The sequence below is a fragment of the Mastigoproctus giganteus genome, chromosome 6, assembly GCF_048544385.1.
Source record: "Mastigoproctus giganteus isolate SK-2022 chromosome 6, ASM4854438v1, whole genome shotgun sequence".
Taxonomy (NCBI): domain Eukaryota; kingdom Metazoa; phylum Arthropoda; class Arachnida; order Uropygi; family Thelyphonidae; genus Mastigoproctus; species Mastigoproctus giganteus.
The window spans coordinates 172723565-172746959 of NC_143580.1; the positions used below are offsets into that span (position 1 = coordinate 172723565).

Genomic DNA, 23395 nt, shown 5'->3' on the forward strand with positions numbered 1-23395 from the left:
TTGCCTCATTTAGGTCTGTAGCACGTGCAATATCACATGGTCTTTCATTTCGCTCAAAGCGTTTCACAATTTCATATTTTTTCTCTATTGACAGAAACGGACTGGCCATAAGCCTTACGGGGGAAACCACGGTGGGCCGGAGGCTGGTGTGATTTTGGCCATAAACCGTAGTATGAGGCCACTATAAATTTTCCCGGGTAAGAATTTTTGACCCAGCCCGCCTCTGTTTATCGTTATTGCTTTTTTTTTTCTCTCTGAATCTGCAGTGTCTTAGCCAGGACGCTTCCTTTTCAAACCTTTTAAGTATTTTACTAATTTTTAGGGAATAAAGCACAATCACAAAACGAGGAGGCACGCTTGATACACATAAACAAAGCTGCGCGCGTGTAGCAACTGAATAAAGAACACCGTAAAGGCCGAGATACACTATTAATTAACACCTCGCATTTTACTAAAGCACATTTTTGGAGGTTACTACCATAAAACAATAAAAACAATTTCCAGTTGCGTTTCTGCTAGTGGAACCTGTTATAAACTGGTAGTAAACTCCATCTAATTGCATTTGCGATTATATCGATAGCTGGAATTGTGTTGGTTTTTACGTTATTATGGTGAAATGTGTTTCCCCTTCACTGATATAAAACACATAAATACATTTTCAGAATCTTCTTCATTCCTATCGTGTTGTGTTCGGTTGGGGTGATTCCGCATTCGACTGCCATTTCTTGTAAACACAAAGGCGAATCGTGCATAAGCGAATTCGGTTCATGTTATATAAGATAACGTTCCCCTATTTATAAATCGTGTGTGATCGAATTAGTGTAATGCAAACACGTGTTATACGAGGACCGACTGTATAATTTTCCTGAGGATGAATCAGGACCCAAGGGAACACTGAAGGAGCCACCTTGTTACATAATTGCTGCTGGTTTTATAAGCAGCTAAGTACCTATAGGAATGTTCAGTGCTGGAACAATCATGAGAAGTTGAAGCATGATGAAGCAAGAGTCATGTTGGAATGATGGTAACACTAAGTAGCAGTGAAAGAAGTTCCAATTATTGTATGCCTTCATAACATATACAAGAGAAAAGAATCACTGCATGTCATAAAAGCAAGAAGTATATATTTATATACAGAGTACTCCAAAAGTGTGTACAAAAAATTTTAAGAAAAATTCTATAGGGTGGGGGGGGCAGTTAAATTTGCCAGCACTTTTCTTATTAATAAAATTAATGTATAATAAACATTTTAATTTGAAAATTAAATGACTAATAAAACTGTTTATGCTATTGAGGGGTAAATGGTGTGAGTATTAGTATCAGCAAATTGAAGTAAGGAAGCAAGCTTATTTGGGCGCAGGGAGAAATTTTGCCCACTCCTAATAATTTGGCCAACCTTTTTTATTTATTCAAACTACCAACTTAAACAACACTAGGTAGAAGTTTATTCTAAGAATAAATTAGTACACTCTGTCTGAAAAAATTCATGCTCATCTGTTTTGCAGCTATCCTTTTTCATTTTAAATTTATATCCCCCCCTTGTATGCATCATCTGAGAACGAGTAAAGATGCCACCAGCATTTAGTTCCCTCTACCCTTATAAAGCCCTAAACACTTCAATTAAGTCACTATGTAGATATGTTAATTAGATTGCCACAGTTTCGTTTTACAGAACCCCAGTCTTTCTTGGTAAAAATGCCCTTTTGTGTCTCCAAATAATCTTGTTGCTGTTCTTTGCATCCATTCCAACATGTCTTTGTCATTCCTAAAATGAGGTTTCCAAACCTGTATGCAGTATTCAAGATATGGCCTAATCGTTATTTTATATAATGGGATAATCACCTCTTTGGCAAAAATTGACCCAGGGCTTTTTCAACATCAACTGCTTTGTTTAGTGCTGCCCAAACAGTATATTATTCAAGAATTACTTCTACCCAAATGGGGTTACTTTGCATTTATCTGCTCTTCCTCCAAGTTTATCCAGATCTTTTGAAATAGCATACCTTGATTATTTTCATTAACCATCCTGCCCACCATTGTAGCATCAGTATACTTGACATTAAACTTAAAATCATCACTTGGACATCACTGTCATTAATAAAAATTAAAAATAATAAGGGGGATCGACACTAAACCTTATGATATCCCACTAATAATATCTCTTTGTCCCTGTCCCCCTAAGAGCAACAGCAATTTATAACCACTTTCTGTCTTCTCATTTAATCAACCCTTTAGTAGTAACTTGTACCTAATGCCACATTGCTCCAATTTGTGCAACAGTTGTTCACATGGAACACTATGAAAAGCTTTACTGAAATCTAATTAAATGATGTAAATATTGTTCTTTGTGCTTCCTGCAGCCTGTCTGCACTGCTCTCAGAACTTTCTGTTATTCTAGATCTTTTTTATTATCAACTGCTATCAAAATTGTATATTATTCAGCTTCTGGCAGTCTGTCTTCACTGTCAGAGAACTTTCCGTGCAATTATTCCTAGATCTTTTTATTATCAACTGCTTTGTTGAATGCTATCCAAATGGTGTATTACTCAGTTGAACTCTTAGCAGAGGCAAAATATTTATTCAGTTTATATGCAATTTGTATAAAGTCATCAATGCTTGTGTTATCACCTCTGATAACCTCATAATAACTAATCAGATTGGTCAGGAATGATCTTCCTTTACAAATCCATGCCATGATTGTATTACGACTCCATTCCTAAAGAGATGATCTTGTGTTAACTCTGTAACTAACAACTCCATTATTTTCTCTGGAACAGAAATCACTTTTAGAGAGTTGCAGTTACGCACTTTAACTTCACATCACCTTTGTAAATAGAATAGGTCACACATCTCCAATCTGTATTGACTTGCCTTGAATCCAAGGAAACTATCATTATTTTAATGAAAAGAGTGATTACAGCTTTTGCTGTTACTGTTTATGTAATTGCATAGATTCTGTCAGCTCCAGAACAGTGAACTTTAAGCTTTAAGGTTTATTTTAAGCTACAAAAGTTTCTCTTTAGCTTCCATTTAGTTTTCATAAAATCATTTAATTCCCATGCTGTATTAGTTAGACTTTTGGAATCTGCTATCACAAAAATTTCTTCATGTATGAATGCAGAAACTGATAAAATGATGTTTACTGATGAAATGAATATATATTTTGCATATATTCATTTTATATATTCATTTTATCAGTAAACCTATACAGGATCTTCGATGCTTATGCCATTGATATCAAGTTGATAAGCATGGTTCATTCCTTTCTATATACTCAGAAAATTTATAAGCATCAATGATCCTATACAAGTTTACTGATAAACTGAATAAATATTTTGCATCTGCATTCATATGTGAAGAAATATTGTGAACTTATAATTTCATCTGGTATCCATTTTGGTGTAAACCTTGAACAGCACTTTTTTGTTTGCAGTAAAAACTTAGTAGCTTCTAGAATTAATTTCCTGAACACTCCACATTTGACATTTTTGGGGACATTCATATACACCGATGAGCCAAATGTTATGACCAGCGAGTCGTTATGCAAATCGAAGCAACTGCAGGTGAACTGTGGTGTGTGTGCAGGTCGGGACACGGTATAAAAAATACCTGATACTGAGCTCCGTTAATCAGTGTTACTCTTGTTCTTCAGATGGGAAAGGCAATGGACTTAATCAAGTTTGACAAAGGCCAAATTGCAATGGCCAGGTGACTGGGTCAGAGCCTATCCGAAACAGCACGGCTGGTGAGGTGTTCACAGTCAGCCATGGTTAGTACCTACTGAAAGTGGTCCAAGGAGGGAAACCCATGAACCGCTGGCGAGGTGTTGGATGACCACATCTCATCGATGCTCGAGGTGAGCGAAGCCTCTCCCAGCAATACGGTGATATTCCAGGATTAATGCCTCAATTTTGCAACACTATTCTGTTACAGCAGTTGCTGGGCATCCTGAGATTTCTTCATCGTGCACTGAAGTTCTTCCATATTTGAATTGTTTATACTGATTTGCAGTAATACTGTAACCTGGGCAGTCTTCTCCATAAATAGCAAAATCATTTCTTCTTGGATTGTTTTGGGTGTTTCCACTTGCAGAAATAGTAACCAAATCACTGATCTGTATTCCGCTTTATCCATTGTGCCATTTCACTTTATTCGGTATTACAAAGAAGGGGGGAAAATTTGTCAGATCAAAACTAAAATTTGTGTGGCTGCTATAGAGATTTCACGGTATCAGACAAAAAAAATTTCATCTTTCTGTCGCAACTACATCCAGGTGAATACAATTTACTCTCCCCTTCCAGTATTGCTGCCAAGAAGATTCACTTCTATTAACCACAGAAAATTTTAAAATATTAATTAAAAAAAAAAAAAAATTTGCCTGAAATGTAATGCACTGTGTACATTACGAAACTTGTTTGTTAAAATCATGAATTGTCACACTGAAAAAAATGGCGCCTCCGTAGCCAGATGGGCAGGAGCAGCAGTGCGTAGCACACGCTTCTTGATTAGACCGGGGTTCGAGCCCATGAGCCACCAAATATGGAGGATGCGGAAAGGTCAGGGAATGACCACCGCATATCCCTGGAGCAATATGGCCTTAGTTGCTAATGCTCCTAAAAACCAAATAACAACAACAAATGAAAAAAATTTAACAAAATCTGCTCATTCGGATTAAGGTCTAGTGACTATCGAAGCCACCATAGTAGGTTGAATTTACTGTCATATTCCTGAAACCAGTTCTGTAGAGTTCTGGCTTTGTGAATGATCCATTAACCTCTTGGAATAACCCATTTCACAATTTTATTGTAATTACCTTTGAAAGTTGAATCACTTCCATTTACCCTTGACAGTAATTATTTCTTTGAATTAATTCTGTATCAAGTACCGTATTTCCCCATGTATAAGACGCACCTTTTTTCGAAAAATTTTGGGTCTAAAAACTGGGTGCGTCTTATACAGTGGTTGTAGATTTTTTTACTTGCATTTCCCGCTTTTTCGCGCTTGTTGTCGTTGCGCTCATTGTTTCGCACTTGTTACCGGTTCTGCCCAGAAAAGATTTTCGTACAGTGCTGAATTCAAGTAATGAGGAGTTGTATGAATTTTATGATGAATAAAACTTGAGTTCAATAACTTTATGTAATACATTTTTTTTTCAAATTTCGGGCCCCAAAATTAAGGTGCGTCTTATACATGGGGGAAATACGGTACATACACCGTAATCATTGCCACCTAGTGATTCCTTTACCTGTAATTTCATAATTTTTGTCAAATAGCTACTGATAATTAAATCAAGAATATCACAATGTTGGTATCTGGAAAATTAGAATTCCCCAAGGTAAAAAATTTTAATCTGCTGGTCCACTCTATTTATCTGTATAGTTGTTCATTATACTCATAGCAGTCTTATTTCCCAGAGCTTATTTCACACCTGATGAACTAAATAATACACTAATTACTTGTGCCTGTTGAGTATATGTGTTAGAATCTCTGACTAACAAGGTATCCATGTTAACAACATAACCTTCCCCTTCTCCTCTTGTCATTCCTATCCTTTTTGTATGCACGCTGTCCAGTCAAAACTTTGACCACCTACTTAATAGTGGATCTGCCTTCCTCTTGCCGCTAGCGTTGCTGCCATATGGTGAGGCATGTACTCTGTCTTCTGAACGTTGCAGGAGGTATATCTATCACAGATTTACACGTCATCTGGACAGTGTAAATCTGTATGTTAGTGATAGTATGTTATGGAAGTTTCAAATGTTGGATCTGTCAATCCATGTAATCCCAGAGATGTTCTATGGGATTCATATCCGGTTGATTTGGTGGTCAAGGTAGCATCTGGAAGTTGCTTTTGTGTTCAGTGAACCACTTGAACAATAGCCGGAATGTGGCAGGGCATGTTATCCTGCTAGAATAGGGAAGACAGTCTCCATGAAGTTGACTGATCAGCCAAATTGGATAGACAGGTAGTTTTCAGCATTCAGGGTGCAGTCTGGGGGCATGAAGGCTCCAAGAGATTCCCAAGTAAACATCACCCCCAAATACCAAAAACACTGCTGCCACCTGCCTATTTCTGTTGGACGAGGACATGAGTGGTTCCTTTCCAGAGTTTTTGTCTCCCCATCTACCTTCTGCATGGTATAGCAGGAAATGTAATTCATGAGAAAATGTTTTTACAGTTATCAGTGGTCTGGTGAAGCAAAAAAAAAAAAAACTTTGGGCATGTTTGTGGTGGGTGGCTGTAAGCATTGGATACCTTGAGTGGGTGCCTATTCCAGAGGCCCATACATTGTCTCCTGGTTAAAGTCCATGATCAGCCACTCCATAAGTTTCCATTTATTGGTTTGCACAGGGAAGGAACGCCTACACTCCCACAAACGTTGAGCCGAGGTTGTTCACCATTGGACCAGCAACTGCTGTTCTATCCACTCTTGGAACAGCCCACAAGATTCACATATTCTGTAATACTGCCACCCTTCAACTGGTATCCAACAGTTATCCCTTTTTTGAAGTCCATCAGATCACATCTCTTGTCCATGTCAGTCAAATACTTCATGTGGACTGCATACATGAACAAGTAGTATTGCATTTGCTGGTTCTCACCATGGCACATGTGCCACCAGGTGAGGAAGAAGGGCTGATTGCTATGACACGTGAGTGGTGATAATGTTCTGACTGGAAATTCCATATAACAGTGATACCATGTTTCTTATGTTCCTGTTAAATTGCTTGATGACTTAACAAGTGCTTCAAATTCATTCACTGTACTCCTTGCATTAGTGTATATAAAAAAAAGTAAGTGTTTGCCATTTTCTGCTCTTAGTAACTGTAATACATAATTGTAGGTTTCATGAGCATCCCCCCAGCAGGCCTTGTAATCTGCCTCACATGCTTTCCAGGTTACGACATGTCTCAATTGAAGCAGTGTAAGAATCATTCTCTCCCCTCTTTTATGTCTGCCATTAAATTATTAGTCTATGTATCTCCACCCACCCAAACTAGCATTTTTATGAGCTAGCTAACACTGCCTCAGTAGTATCAGAAATATTCTTGTGCCTTTTCTATTCAGGTATATCTCATCTCTATGAAAATGGTTCTTCTGTTAACAAGTGCATGTGATGTTGAGAAAAATTCTTCACTATGAGCCATACACAGTGTCCTTATGCCAGACTTTAATTGGCAAGACTTCTTTTTTTTTTTTTTTTATAATTAAACTAATTAGCAACTGCCAGATTCTTAATGTAAACTAATGATGAATTAAATAAACTCTTCTGTAATAAATCAGAAAAATACAATTAAGCTTTTTGCATTTCACACAGTTAAACAAAAGAAAGGTAAGTAGCATAAATAAAATCCCCCTTTTTTTGCACAATTACTTTTAACATGATTACTACTGCAGTAATCATTAGAAAACAGGCCTTGTGTTATAATGATCACTGATTACTGCAGTTGTCAGTAATCAGTATACTGCTTCCAAAACTTCAAAAACAGTTTCCTATCTTTAAAATAAAACTAAGATAGAGATCTTTTTGCCAAGAGAAATCATGTCAGAACAAAAATGTTAAAAAATTAACATTGGACATCTTTTTTTTTTTTTTTTTTTTTTTTGTGATCGCCTCAAAGCGAATGCCAGATTGGAGAATTCTGGTCATGGAGAATACCATGCTTCCTACTGATATTCTCAATGTCTCTGCCAGTTGCCTTACTGGTGTATGATGATCTCTCACAGTTACAGAAGCAGTGTTTATGATTTCTGTAGTGAGAACAGTGGCTGGAGCTCCAGGACCACCAATTTTTGTGATTGAATATGTCCATCTTGAAACATTCTAAACCATTTGTAAGCTGTGTTGTATGGAAGCATAGATTCGCTGTAAGCCTCTTTTAACATTCCATGTTCTTCAGTCAATGTTTTCTTGAGATGGAAACAAAATTTGAGAGCAGCATACTGTTCCTCGCTTGTCACACCCATTGTCACGTAAGTGAAACTGAACAGTCATAAACTTTACTGACTGCCAAGGTCACGTGCAGCGTGTGAGCTTCTGATGGTTATTTTCTTTTGACATAACCTTCTCGTATAGTTCAGTATGATTATTTGGAGTATTCTGACTATTTCAGAATACTCTGAATAGTATTTATTATCTTGGTGTCCAATGAAAAATGATAACCTTTTAGTTCAACTAAAAAGGAAGGGGGGTCATGATGGACAAGATCTGGCTTATGGGAACTGTTTTGATACTTAGCTTATGAAATATTTTCCTAACAATTGATATTACACGTACTTTTGCATTGTTGTGATGCATTAGCAATCCAATTTTTTTTAGAAATTGCCTGTAATTTTCCAGACATGGTACCACATTTTTTCATAGTATGAAAGCAAATGAAAAGGGGGTCATATGCTTCTTGCCCACAGGCCTTTGTAACTTCTTTGGGGGTGGTTGATGTCTTATGCTTTCACTGGAAACTTTGATTCAGAATTCCAGTGATTATTTTTATTAAAAAAAAAAAAAAACCAAGTCAACACTAGCATTCCTTTTGCTCGAGAGTGAAGAGTTGAGGGACCCAAAACAAACAAACAAAATTCCTAAATGTTTTTTTTTTTTTTTTTTTTCAGAACAGAATGCTTTGAGCATTCCAATAACTGATGCTCGAAATCTCTGCAAGTTTGATATAATAATTTGCATGTCTTCAAGCACGACTGGTTGCTGTTGTTCTTGAAGACAGACCAAGATACCCTAGGATATCCATCAACATAAATAAGACGTGATGTGTTATTGACGTTGATGGACATCTTGGGATGGAATTTTGGGGGTGGGGGTCATTTATATATTTTTATTTCTCGTTTCTATATTTATTTTCTTTATTTATTATTAAGCTCCATTATCTTAAAAATCCCCTTTCTCATTTATTATTATTTATATTCTTACTATACCCCACTTTGCATCTGCCTTGTGTGTATCTCACAGAATAATTCCGGTTCTGAGGGAGTTTCTATATTAGTTCACTCCTCCTTTGGATTTTGCTGTGTGTTCAGAAATGACCAAACTCCATTTTCGTTAAGTTAAATACAATTAGTTTATTATACATATTTACAAATAAAAAAAAAAATTAGCAAATCATTATACATTATTCACTAGATATAAGTACATGGCGTGGATTAGGTTCCTGGTCATTAGGCTCTCCTATCCATCATCATCTTCTTCTTACTATTGGGCCACTAACACTCTCCTACGATCAGTTTAACTTAACTCTTTCTTAAATACAATTGACATTTTATTTATTATTCATACTTATCTAGCACAATCCTACATTCTTCTTCATGGTTAATACAATTCTTCTTCTGGAATTAAATGTTCCACTTTACAAATTATTCTAGGCTAGTCTCATCCTAACACAACCAAATTACCCGTTATTGAAATGTACACTGGTTTATTTATTTCTTGATTATTTCAGAATTTAGCGACTAATTGCTCCACTTCTCTACTTCAGTAACATTATATAGTAATATTAAAAGTAACATTAACATACAACTCTACCTGCCCTATAGGTTAACCCGTCCAAAATTATTACTTTCCCTCTTAATTAATCAGTAAATAAACCATAATTATAAACAATCCTTCTTTAAACTAATTCTAAAATATTTCTTTGCTCAACTATAAAATATGCACTTAGTTTACTGAATGTGCTCTTACAATCTCAGTTAATAATTTCCTAATCCTCCCTACAGTCCTTTGCAAATATATAGAGGTACATAAGCTGTTTGAACACGTACTTCTGGGGATTTGAATCCTCCTGCTAATACAATGTTTGGCCTGTGACTTTCTGCTCTGCATTGGGGTCCACCAGTAGTCTGAGACTGCTCTCCTTCAGCTTCGGGACTGCTAACATCTGCCAGGGGTACTATCCACTTCGCTGATCATTCCTGGTGTCATATCTTCCTTCGCTGTGCCAGATCATTCAATAGGAGTCGCTTCCCTTTATTCTGTTTCTCTCTGTAGACTGCAGGGCTGCCCGGTGTTCTTCCGTAAGCATCATCTCTCGCCTTCCTCCTAAATATATTTCTCGGTGGGCGTTTTCGGACTTCTGCATTCCATCTCGAGAAAGTTCCCTATACTGTAACCTATCTATGCTTTACTTAATCTATCAGAGTTTAGCCAACTCACCATAATTGGTCCTACTGGTGAATCACTTCTGGGGACTGTTTCCCGAGCCTACAACTCCGAAAAAACTTTCATCACCACTCCTCCAAAAAAAACTTTCATCACCCTTTTTCCTCTCCTATTTTCGCATGCTCTTCCCTTTTTATTTCTTAAAATTTTGTAATGCCCTCCTTTGCTCAACAAATCATTTCTATCTTCCCATCATCATCTCCATTCTCATTTGCCTATTTCACGTGACGTGCAATAGGAAAAAGGTCGAGCTCCTTCCGGTGTAGAGAAGACTTCCTCTTTCCAGAAATTTCTTGATCTTTCTAGTAAGATGACCAGAAATTCTGTCAGCTCAGCATCTCTCCAGAACCATCCAGTAAACATCTGCGTCCATTTACTTGACCCGTCTCGCCCCATTACAAAATGACCAAGCCCGCTCTGCTAACGGTAAACCAGGACCGCTCCCTGCTGGTACCCCTACTATAACCTCTGGAGCACTCCATCCACTGACCGCCCACTGTTCTGTCTCACTATCTTTGCTTGCTCTTAGGGAGTGGGCGCAGATCATATGTCTCCCTAAAGCCTATCCTCATGGTACATCCGCCCCTACATTAAGTACAAACTCCACTTAATTCAATTCCATTAATGTGAGACCCACTATCTTAAATATTTGTGACCTTAAGTGTTTTCTTGTAAGGTTTACAATATCATTATCTAGCATTCTTTCTTTAATTATATTGATATTTAATTTAACTTGTAAGACTTTGTGTCTTACAGAATCATGTTCTGTGCTTGGGTTTCCATCTTTGAACCAATTGACCTGGGTGTGGCATCTTCCCCATAGGTTTTCCTGTAAAAGTTTCTGTTGGTGTTTCATTCAGTAGGTGACACAGAATTTTATATTAGCTTTCATTATTCTCCGGCGCCTCCCTAGCCAGGTGGGAAGGAGCAGCAGTGCGTAGCACACGCTTCTTGATTAGACCGGGGTTCGAGCCCGTCACCACCAAATACGGAGAATGCGGAAAGGTCGGGAATGACCAGCGCATATCCCGGAGCAATATGGCCTTAGTTGCTAATGCTCCTAAAAACCAAATAACTAACTAACTAACTAATTATTCTCCTTGTACCCACAAGTATGCATCCTTTAAGTTTAATATTAGTTTTTAAAGTGATTTCAGAACTTTTGTGACAAAAAAAAGAAAAGTTAATGATGAATATCTGATAGGTTTAATTGCAGTAAAATTATTTAGTCTGTCTTTTCGGATTGCCCTGCATGCATGATGGGTGTCATCACACTATATTGCTCTCATAACCTACACAGGTGGTTATATATGTGGTCTACCTTAAAAAAATGAAGTCCTTGGCAGCCTTGAATCACCCTCATAGCTATCATTTTTAGTTTGTCATTTTGTTAACTTTTGTAACAAATACTGTATTTAATCAAATTGACTAACGTTAGTAGTTTAGCCAAGTCAACTGTGTTGTTATTGTGATATTAAATGCTGATTAATTTACTCTAATGCAGAATGAATGCAAATCATTAAATGATAGATGAACTTTCTTCAGAAGAATTTGGATGATCTTAAATAAAATTTTAAGAAAATAACTAAAAATAACTGTTGCCACTGCTATTTTTGTTAAATAATTCTCATAATTATTATTATTTTTTTTTTAATAGTCACAAGAGAGTGACCTTGACAGAGATAATAATCAGAGAGATTCTTCGATTCCTAGGTCGAGTGAACCAGAAGATGTACAAGCTTTTCTGCCTATGGTAAAATTTCTTTTTGTGTAGTGCATCTATCTTAACTTTGAAAAATAATTGCACAAAAAAAAAAAGAAAAAAAACTGACAAAAATTTAAAGTATTAATATTGGCCATGTGATGCAAAATATTATACTGTTTTGCTGTTGTACTTCTGTGCTGAATATGAGAGAAATTTATTTATTTATTTATACTCACTGGCTCAAAGGAAAACTTACTAACAATTCAGGATATAACTCTGCCTCTTCCCTAATTCTTCCCTTAGTTTGAATTTATGTCCCCTGATTCTGAATATTGTGAATTTTATCTTCATTTGCTCTGCTAACCCCTCATCACTCCCCTCCTTAAAAAATCACTTAAATTACTTATTATAAAGGTGCATTGCCCATTTTTTTCCCTTTTTCTTCTCAAGAAGCTCCATATCTTTGTAAGTATGGACACAGTGTTCCAGTACTCTTCACAAATTGCCTTTCATAGCAGAACTGTTTGATAAATCAAACAAAATGTTTGTCTTTGCATACAGGACGTTGATTTGCTAGATCATAACCCCCCAAATCTTTCTTTCTCTGTTTTGACATTAAAAACGTTTTTACTGGCATTATTCCAAAAATTTTGTAACAAAAAAGTGTTAAGGAAGTGACATCATCTTCAGCTACTGCCAGAAGCGAATCATTGTAACTTGTATTGTTAGAATCATACTTGTATGATGGCAACAATAATTTATCTTCTACTGAACCAAATTTAATGAAATTTTCCACGGAGCTTCATCTTGGCTCTGTATTAGAGGAAAAACTTTCAAACCTCTGAAAGTTGCAGTAATTTTTCCAGGATAGTGGAAAATATGAACATGTGATCAAGTAAATTTTCTCACGTAATAAATGTGATAATGTGGGCATATAGCATATTGTTGGAAGGCTAAGGAATTTAGAAACAGAAATATTAAGGTTTTAAGATACAAAAAAACTTTTCAGAAATTGGAAAAGGCGTTAATTCAAAAATGCATCTGGTTTTAAGTCACCTGGTGTTTTCAGATTGAATGTAATTTTTTTCTTTACAATTAAACTCTGAGGCTGGAAAATAGTTCTGCATATTTGTGAAAACATTCTTCAACTTGGACATGTCATCAGATCTTTCAACAAATACTACACATAATGGAACAACTATAGATGTATTTAATTTAGTTATGAACTAAAATCTCTTCAATGTAAAAATTATATATCCTATTTTAGTCATCACAGACCAATACTTTCAGTAACCGATATGTAATTATTATTAATAAAATAAAAAGATTGTTATGTTATTATCCATGAATTTCATTAATATCTGAAAATTAAAACGTTTTAATGCCTGCCTATTATGTACCTGGTACGGAATTTTTAATTCAGTCCCTCAAAGCATACAAGTTATTATGGGATTGTTATTTTCTAAGTGTAAAATTTTAACTTTTTTCAGCATTAAAACATAGCTACCACTTACTATCTGTGAAGTCTATCCAAGTTTCGTTGAAGGAGTGCTGTCTGGTGCTGGACACTAACTCTTTCATGTGTGATTTTTTGATTGCTTGTGTGTTCTGCGAAGTGAGTTTCTTTGTGGAATTTTAATTTTTATGAATTTTTGAAAATTCATAAAAATTAAAACTTTGTAGAAGTGTTCTGAATCCAGTTCTTTTGTTATTACATCATAGTAGTCAGTCAGATTGGTCAAACAAGATCTCCCATTAACGAATTTGTACTGTGATTTTTATAAAACTACATTGTTGTCATATTTTTTACCAAGAAATCCATTTTTCTTGTAACAGAAGTAAAGCTTACAGGTCTGTAATTACTCATTACACCCTTTGATTCTCCTTTGTGAATGGGAGATACATTTGTATATCACAAATCTGTAGAGAACTCCCCTGAATCCAAAGATACCCTCATAATTATGACTGAAGGCTTTCTCAACTCTTTTGCTCTTCTTCGTTTAATATAATTGGATAGATCCCATCAGCCCAAGGTGTCTTATTTACTCTTTAACTTTAACAATTTCTCTTTCACTTTCTTCTCAGTTATCACAAAATAATTTACCTTCCAGTTAGAATTTGATACTCCTTCAAAAGAATTAGTTCTTTTGAAAAACTCTTAAGTTGTTATATAACCTTAACTCAGGTATATAATCATTTGGAATACCAATTCATCATCCAGTAGCACTACTCAGAACACAAGCTTTTTTTTGTACCAAGTTGAAATGAGTACAAGAGAGAACTCATGTACAGTGATCCTTGGTTGGGAACTGAAAGGGTACATGGGAGCATGAAATATATCAAATTATTCCTAGCCATGCATTTTAACAATTTCTAATAGCAGCTGAAGAAGCTTTTGGAAATGTTCTTGACAGCCAAATTTAGACAGCAGGCTAATTGTTATAAAAAAACTTTGGCTCGACATTTCTGAAGAGGGTCAAGTTTGCAACAGTATTTCTTAAAGCATTCTTAATCAATTGATGTCTAACAGACAATCCAAACTGAAATCCACATACAGAAAAATTCTAGATATGCTAATGCTCAACAATCATATAGTACTGGTAAAGAGTCATGGGTCTGTATTTTAATATAAAATGCTTATGTTTTCATTGAAATTTAATTTTGTGTCCAAAGTCCAGATTTTAAAAAAATTGCATTTTAAAAGAAATTTGAATAATAAACAACTTTTTAACATTATAATTCATTATAGCTCTTTTTTTTACAGTGTGAATAATTATTTTTTGATGAGTTCCTGCTCCAAAAAGATCTACAATTTTTTTGATATAAATATGATGTTACTAAACAAGCAGTTTTAATCATAAAATATATTTTTGAAATAATTTTTTTTTAAACAGCACATTGTATGAATACATTCAGGCTTAAATATACACTGAATAATGACAACCTACCTAATACTGTGTCAGGCCAACTTTTGCATACACTTCACTCCCCATTCCAAAACATCCCACAGGTGTCAATTGGATTGAAGTAAAGCGAATTCGGAGATCAATTTAAAATGGGTAATATTTTCACTGTATTCCTCAGACCACTTGTGCACAGTGCAAGCCTGATGATGTACTGCATTATCATCTTAGAAGATTCCATTTCTGTTCAGGAAAAAATGCAACATGGCAGGGTGCACATAGACTCCTAAGAGCTGTCCGTAGGCCTCACCAGTGAAACTGTCTGTAGGCACCAGGGATCCTAGTTCTTGCCAGCAAAATATCCCCATATTAAGGAAGATGATGGTGTTTCATCAGGTTTTTGGACTCATCTGATCAGCACATTTGTTACCAGGCACCCTGGAGTGAGGGATTTCAGAGTGCTACCATGCTTTTCACAATCACACTGGAACACCTGTCCCTGTGACTCTTATCCCCCCCTACCCATTTGTCTTTCTTCTGGGCAGCCTAACTTCCCTATTAGACCACCCAATTTTTGTTCTGTTTATTACTGACCTTTGCTATCTCCCCATGCTATCCTTCACCTTATTTTACATGGTCTCTCACAGGAAGCTCAGGCAACCTTGGCAGAGAAGACTAGCCAGAGAACTATGGGACTGCCTGGCTTATCTCCCAGTGGTGGTGGTGGTGGTGGTGGCGAGTAACATAGGGTCCCAGTAGGGGCCTTGCAGCCAAAAGCCAGAAGAACAACATAACCGAACTCTTACTCTTACACACGCTTCTTGATTAGACCCGGGTTTGAGTCCATCACCACCAAATATGGAGGATGCGGAAAGGTCAGGGAATGACCACCGCATATCCCGGAGCAGTATGGCCTTAGTTGCTAATGCTCCTAAAAACCAAAATAACAACAACATCTTACTCTTACACAACAGTGATGGTGGTGGTGGCGAGTAACATAGGGTCCCAGTAGGGGCCTTGCAGCCAGATATCAAGAGTAGGAGACCGGCAGAATTGCTTAACAAGTACAGGTCACTGTTGAAAAAAAGCCGTGAAATAGGGTTGAATTTGAAAGTGTCTGCAATTCTGCCCAGACACGATAGGAGGGAGTATAAGATGAGAGCCTTGTCGATCAATTCAGCCCTGGAAACAATGTGCAAGGCTCAAGGGGTAGAATTTTTTTCAGCCTGGACTGTACTTGTTAACAGGAGAGATTGCTTCTACAGGGATGGGATACACTTAAATAGAAAGGGTGCAAGAATATTTGCTGATGCTATCGAGGCAGTGTTACGTGGGTCGGAAAACTGCTAGCTTGGAGGGAGACAAAGACGAATAGATTAACAGTAGCCACTGGCAGAGTTGAAAGAGATTCTTACACTGCTTCTATTGGAATGAGCAGCAGCCTGAAAAACAAGATGCAGGATATTTCAGAGACTGCTGGGAGTCATTGCGGTACAAGTAAACACATGGGTTGTGTTAGGGTAGCTAAGAATAGAAATAGGTGCACGTATACTTGCGTATACACCAATGCTAGGAGTTTAGTAAATAAATTTGATGAATTTGAGGTATTGCTCAAAACATCAAAGGCAGATATTGTTGGGATATCAGAGACGTGGTGTCACACAGATATAAGGAATGCAGAACTGGAATTTGGGGAGTACAATGTCTACAGAAAGGATAGACTGGATAGGAAGGGAGGAGGGGTTATGCTATTAGTTAAGAAATACATAAAATCCAAGGAAGTGAAGCCAGTGGACATCGCTGGACAGTGCAGTGTCGAGTCCGTTTTGACATAAGCATTGGGAGATCAAAATTGAGAGTAGGAGTGTGCTATAGGCCTAATGACTCTGATGAGTATAATAAGAAACTGTATACAGAGAAATAGAGTGGGCCAGTAAATCAGAGAGTCTTATAATGGGGGATTTTAATTTCCCAGATATTGACTGGAATTTGGGGGCTGGTCACTCACACACTAGCGAGGCTTTTGTGGATTTATTGGATGATTGTTTTCTACATCAGCATGTTCGGGAGGCAACTAGAGGGAGTAACACTCTTGATTTGATTATCAGTAGTGATTCTTCATGCATTAAGAATCTGCAGATAAATGAACCACTAGGTGGCAGTGATCACAGTGTTCTGAAGTGGGAGTTACTCAAAGAGGTAACTACCACCAGAGATAAAGGGAAGGGTTTTTGCTTTCGTAAAGGTGAGTATGATGGTCTGAGACAGTATTTAAATTCTATACAGTGGGACCAACTGATGATGTTACCAACAGCAAATTCAAAATGGGAAGAATTCAAAGAACTTATTTTGGAAGCTACTAGGCTTTACATACCAACTAAGAAATATTGTTCAAGGTTTAGGCCTAAATGGATGTCAGATGAACTAATGAGGCATATGGCAAAGAAGAAAAATGCATGGGATACATACAAATTAACACGTGACACAGAAGCCTATGATAGATACAAGTTGATCTGTAACCAAGTTACAAAGGAGGTTAGGCAGGCGAAGGCAGATTACGAGAGATCCTTGGCAAGGGATGCGAAGAAAAACAGCAAAGAGTTCTTTACTTATGTAAACTCTAGAAGGAAGGGGATGAATCAGATTCGTCCACTTGATATCGATCGGTCAACTGTTGATGACCCTGCTCAGGTAGCCAACAAACTAAATGAATATTTTGCATCGACATTCACACATGAGTTATTCCGCGAGGGGAATGCCAGAGGTGTATTCAACTCTAGCAGTAAGCTAGAGAATCTTCTAATAACTGAGAGTAAAGTGGAGGAGAAATTGTTGAAGATAAACACAAGAAAGGCATCTGGGATGGATGGGATCTATCCAGTTATATTAAAGGAGGCAGCAAAGGAAGTAAGCAACCCTTAGCCATAATTATGAGAGCTTCCTTGGACTCAGGGGAGGTACCCATGGACTGGAGATGTGCAAATGTGACCCCAATTCACAAAGGATGATCAAAGGATGACACAAGTAATTATAGACCTGTGAGTTTAACTTCTGTTCCCGGAAAATAATGGAGGCACTGGTTAAAGAAGCACTGCAGGATCATCTAGACAAGACTTCAGTTATAGCTCAGACACAGCATGGTTTTGTTAAGGGGAAGTCTTGCCTGACCAATCTGATTGGATACTATGATGCAGTCACAAAGCAACTGGATGCAGGGAATAACTTTGATATTATATACTTGGATCTTAGAAAGGCTTTTGATACTGTTGCACATGGAAGACTGCTGCATAAATTGGATCAGTGTGACATTGGAGGCAAATTGCTGCTATGGATAAAGGGGTGGTTGAGGGGGAGAAGACATAGAGTGGTAATCAATGGACACTGCTCATCGTGGACTAATGTTATTAGTGGAGTCCCTCAGGGCTCAGTGTTGGGTCCATTATTGTTTCCTGTATTCATAAATGATATTGATGATGGTATATCAAGCTTAATGTCCAAGTTTGCAGACGTTACGAAGTTTGGCAGGGTTGTCAAGGACACTATTGACACTGTGCTGCTGCAACAGGATCTGGAAAGGTTGAGCAGATGGGCAGAGAGGTGGCAAATGAAGTTTAACATTGACAAATGTAAAGTACTACATATGGGAAGCAGCAACCCCAGAGCAACGTATCAACTCTGTGGTACTACACTGACAGTGGTAGAGAATGAAAGGGACCTGGTTGTGGTTGTGCAGGCAGATATGAAGTTCTCTGAGCAGTGCAGACGGGCTGCAAGAGTAGCTCATGGTGTATTGTCAATGATATATAGGAATTTTTCTAGCAGGGATAAGGAGGTGATTATTCCCTTGTATAAGGCAATGGTCAGGCCACACCTAGAGTACTGTATACAGGCCTGGAGGCCTCATTTCAAAAAGGATGTAGAGCTGCTGGAACGAGTACAGAGAAGAGCAACAAGATTAGTGAATGGAACAAAGGGGTGCTCTTACGAAGAAAGGCTTAAGTTTTGCAAATTACAGTGTCTGGAGACTAGGCACCAGCGAGGTGATCTGATAGAGGTGTACAAAGCCTTGAATGGTTTGAGCATGCTCAATGCTGATGGGATTCTTCCTCTTGCTCAGAATAAACACCTGAGAGGGCATTAATTGAAATTGAGGAAAGACAGATGTAGGATAGACTTGCGGAAATTTGCCTTTAGCCAGCGGGTGGTTGGTTGGTGGAACAGACTTCCATCCCTTGTCGTGGAAGTTGATAGCCTAAATAAGTTTAAGGCTCAGGTGGACAGGTATTTTGAACTAACAGAGGGGTGAAGTGGAAGTGGTTTTTTTTTTTTTTTTTTTGGCTGATGCTGCATAAGCTTGCTTTCCTGCATCAAATGCCTCTACTAATGCTAATGCTAAAAGCCAGAAGAACCAACATAACCGAACTCTTACTCTTACACGCGCTTCTTGATTAGACCCGGGTTCGAGTCCGTCAACCCCGAATATGGAGGATGCGGAAAGGTCAGGGAATGACCACCGCATATCCCGGAGCAATATGGCCTTAGTTGCTAATGCTCCTAAAAACCAAAATAACAACGACATCTTACTCTTACACAACACTACTCTTACATGAAACAACACAATACAGCCCCGGGTGCCAAGCGTTTCTTGAGGCCAAGCGATTTTCTGTGCTAAATAGTACTGCGATTCCTATAGCGATTTTCTAAAGCGACTGATTTTTTCCTTGTTTCATTTCGTTCGTAAGTCTTTCTGTTGATTAGCTCTACTTTTTAAAAGTATAGAAAGAGAGCCAGAAAAAGGAAAGTACCTTTTTCTTTATTGTATATACTAACCGTACTAACTCCTACGCTTGGCCACAAGCTGCACTGCTCCTGCCTCCCCATGGCGGGGCTGGTAACGTGGGTGGAAAAGCTAATCCCCCAGGGCGAAAAGGAGCCGACATGGATAAAGAAAATTATCCAGCCTTAGAGCCTTCAAGCTCAAATACCATAGATTGGTATAACTCTGATGAAGGTAGTGCGCAACATAAGCGCTTAAAAGTAGATAATCAACCTGAGTATCCAACTTTCCTGATTATCCATTCCTTAACTAGTCAACCAGTGAGCAAACTCTCCCCATTTATTATACAGAGATTTCTAGAAAATGCTGCTGGATCACCTAAAATGGTCAAAAGGTTACAGTCAGGGGATTTGTTGGTGGAAACTACACAGTCGAAACATTCAGAATTATTGTTAAAGATGACAACATTTGGTGGTATCCCTGTTAAAATATCTCCCCACTCAACCCTAAATAGTTCCAAAGGTGTTATCTCTGAGTGGGATCTATTGAATGTAACAGAAGAGGAGCTTGTACAAGAACTTAAAGACCGAAAGGTCATACAAGCTAAGAGAATTTTGACTCGTAGAGACGGCAATCTCATTCCAATCCGCAGTGTAATTCTCACATTCAATACCCCAAACTTACCAAATACTGTAAAAGCTGGTTATTTAAATTGCCATATCCGCCCGTATATACCAAATCCAATACGGTGTTTTAAATGTCAGAAGTTCAGACACTCTCAGGCAACATGTCGAGGAAACACAATATGCCCAAAATGTGGATCCCAGGATCACACTCAAACAGACTGTACTGCTACATCTCCAGTTTGTCCTAACTGCAGGGAAGAACATCCTGCATATTCTAGAAATTGTGAGTTATGGAAAGTTGGGAAAAAAATACAGAAATTTAAAGTTGAAAATAAAGTGACTTATCAGGAAGCGCGACGACAAGTACTGAAAGATACTCCTGCACGTACATATGCAGATGTTACAAAGAAATACCGTTCAATTGCTACACAAACCACTGACTCAGTTCCACCGAACATATCACTTGCTGAATGGGCTAGAGCTCAGCTTTCAGTTCCTCAGCCATCCTTGAAGCAAAACAACAGAGACCAGACTTGCAATACTCCAATCTCCATCCCAAATGTGGGATGGAGATTGGAAAAAAGTGGCATTAAGTCCCAAAGTGAGACCAGGATGACACAAGGTGAATCTTCTACTAAAACTCAAATTAATACTGCAGAAATGGATACAGATGACAAAACTGAACAAGAACCGATATTAGAAATTCATGCCGAAGAAGATATGGACACTGGACGGCCTACCTTTCCTAAAAAAGATAAAATTAAAATAGATCGCAATAAGCCTACTGCCTCTAAAAGGCAACCGGATCATCCTACCACTAAAACTAAATAATGAAGTGCATTTTACAATGGAACTGTCGAGGACTACGTACTAATATAGATGAACTTTATGACCTAATCCGAGATTTCAATCCAGCAGGCATTTGTTTACAGGAAACATTTTTAACTCCACAAGTGACCCCCTCAATAAAGAAATATATTTTGTACAGGCGTGACAGGAATGCAGCAACTGCAGCCCATGGAGGTGTAGCGGTTTTGGTATCCGTTACTATTCCGTCTAGACAAATCCCTTTAAAATCCAATTTAGAAGTTGTTGCTGTAAGAATAGAAATTGGAATATCTTTATCTCTTATTTCTATTTATCTTCCGCCGAACCAAACGTATATACTCAGAGACTTTGATGAGCTCCTTGCCCAGATACCACCTCCTTTTTGTCTGATGGGTGATTTTAATGGACACCACCCATTATGGGGAAGTCTCCATATGGATAAAAGAGGGCAGCTAATAGAAGCATTACTGGACAAACAAAATCTAACTCTGCTGAACACCGGTGCACATACTCATGTTCATTTTCCTTCAGGAAATACTTCAGCCATAGATCTATCTATTTGTTCCCCAGCTCTGTACCCAAGTATACATTGGGCTGTATTGGATAATCCCCACAATAGTGATCATCTTCCAATTACTTGTAAATTCCAAACTACCACCACCTATCCGGAAACTCGCAGAAGATGGAAATTTACAAAGGCAAACTGGGAAAAATTTTCCTTAAATACAGTTTTAGATAAAAACTTCATTCTGAACCAGTCAATAGATGAAGCTAATGACCATATTACTAAACGGATACTAGCAGCATCTAACAAAGCTGTTCCTCAGTCGTCGACTGATCCACACAGGTGCAAAAACTACTGGTGGAATGATGAATGTAATAGAGCAAAAAAAGAAAAGAACAAAGCTTGGAATATCTTCCGCAAGCATCCCACTATTATAAACCTTATAAATTACAAGAAATTAAATGCTAAAGCACGACAAATAAGAAGGAAAGCCAAAAAAGATTCCTGGATACAGTTCGCTTCCACTATCACCAAAACACCGATACAAGATTAATCTGGAGGAAAATCCAACATCTGAATGGCAAATATCCATTGTCATCCTCTCCAATATTGATCTGTAATGGACAGGAACTGTCTTCCTCCAAAGACATAGCAAATGCTTTTGCTGAAGCCTTTGCAAAAATTTCAGCAGCAAATTCATATGATGCTTCATTCCAACAAATTAAAGTGGTAGCAGAAAGGTATAAGTTAAATTTCAACACCGGTCTGTCTCTTCCATATAATCAGCCTTTTACTATATCCGAGTTAACAGATGCTCTTAACAGAGCACCCAATAGTGCAGCTGGCCCTGATGGTATATTTTATATTATGCTAAAACACTTGAATGATACTGCTTTGCAAATTCTTTTAATATTTTTCAACAGAACTTTTGAAGAACATATTTATCCTAGCTCTTGGAAACATTCACTTGTATTAGCCATCCCTAAACCAGGGAAAGACCTCTCTAATCCAGGAAATTATCGTCCAATTTCCTTAACTAGTTGTTTGGGGAAAACACTGGAGAAAATGGTTCTGAAGCGCCTCACCTGGTTTCTTGAGTCACATAACATCTTACATAAAAATCAGTACGGTTTTCGGCAAAATAGATCTGCATTAGATATGATGACCAAAGCAGAATCGAACATCAGAAACGCTTTTGTCAGAAATGACCACCTCGTTATGGTAAGTTTTGATTTAGAAAAGGCCTTTGATACAACATGGCATTTCGGTATTCTGCATGACCTTTACATCTTTGGTCTACGAGGCAGGCTTCCTCTGTTTATTCAGAGCTTTCTCCAGAGCAGAACCTTTCAGGTTAGTCATCTAAATACTCTATCTAGAATTCATATACAGGAGGAAGGGGTCCCTCAAGGGTCTATCTTGAGTCCAACTCTATTTTTAATAAGAATAAACAAAATCATCCATGATATTCCAAGCACAGTAGAATTATATCACTATGCAGATGACCTCATGATTTCGTGCCAAGGAAAAACTATGAATTCTATTGAGAGACAGCTTCAAATCTCAATTAACAAAATCGAGCTGTGGATGTCTCGCAATGGCTACCGCTTATCAGCAAAAAAATCTAACTGTATTCATTTCTGTAAAAAACGTAAGATCCACCCTGAGCCTGAACTACATCTTAAAAATACCGCCATACCTCTTTCCAATAGTATCAGATTTCTTGGCCTAATCCTGGACAGTAAATTAAACTTCTTACAACACATCACATATCTGAGAACCATTTGCTTGAAAAAATTAAATATCCTCCGAGTACTATCTTCATTGACGTGGGGTGCTGACTGATACACTCTGCTTCGGCTATATCGGGTATTAATCCGATCTC

The 23395-nt window shown here is 37.6% G+C and overlaps 1 protein-coding gene across 2 annotated transcripts in view; it reads left to right on the forward strand.

Moving 5' to 3' along the window:
* Positions 1–23395, forward strand: part of LOC150084753 (uncharacterized) — a 328924-nt gene that overhangs the window by 60592 nt on the left and 244937 nt on the right. For both annotated transcript variants that reach the window (XM_090375493.1, XM_090375494.1), the window contains exon 6: positions 11824–11919. In XM_090375493.1, the coding sequence (XP_090231619.1) occupies positions 11824–11919 (96 nt within the window). The remainder of the gene's footprint in view (positions 1–11823; positions 11920–23395) is intronic.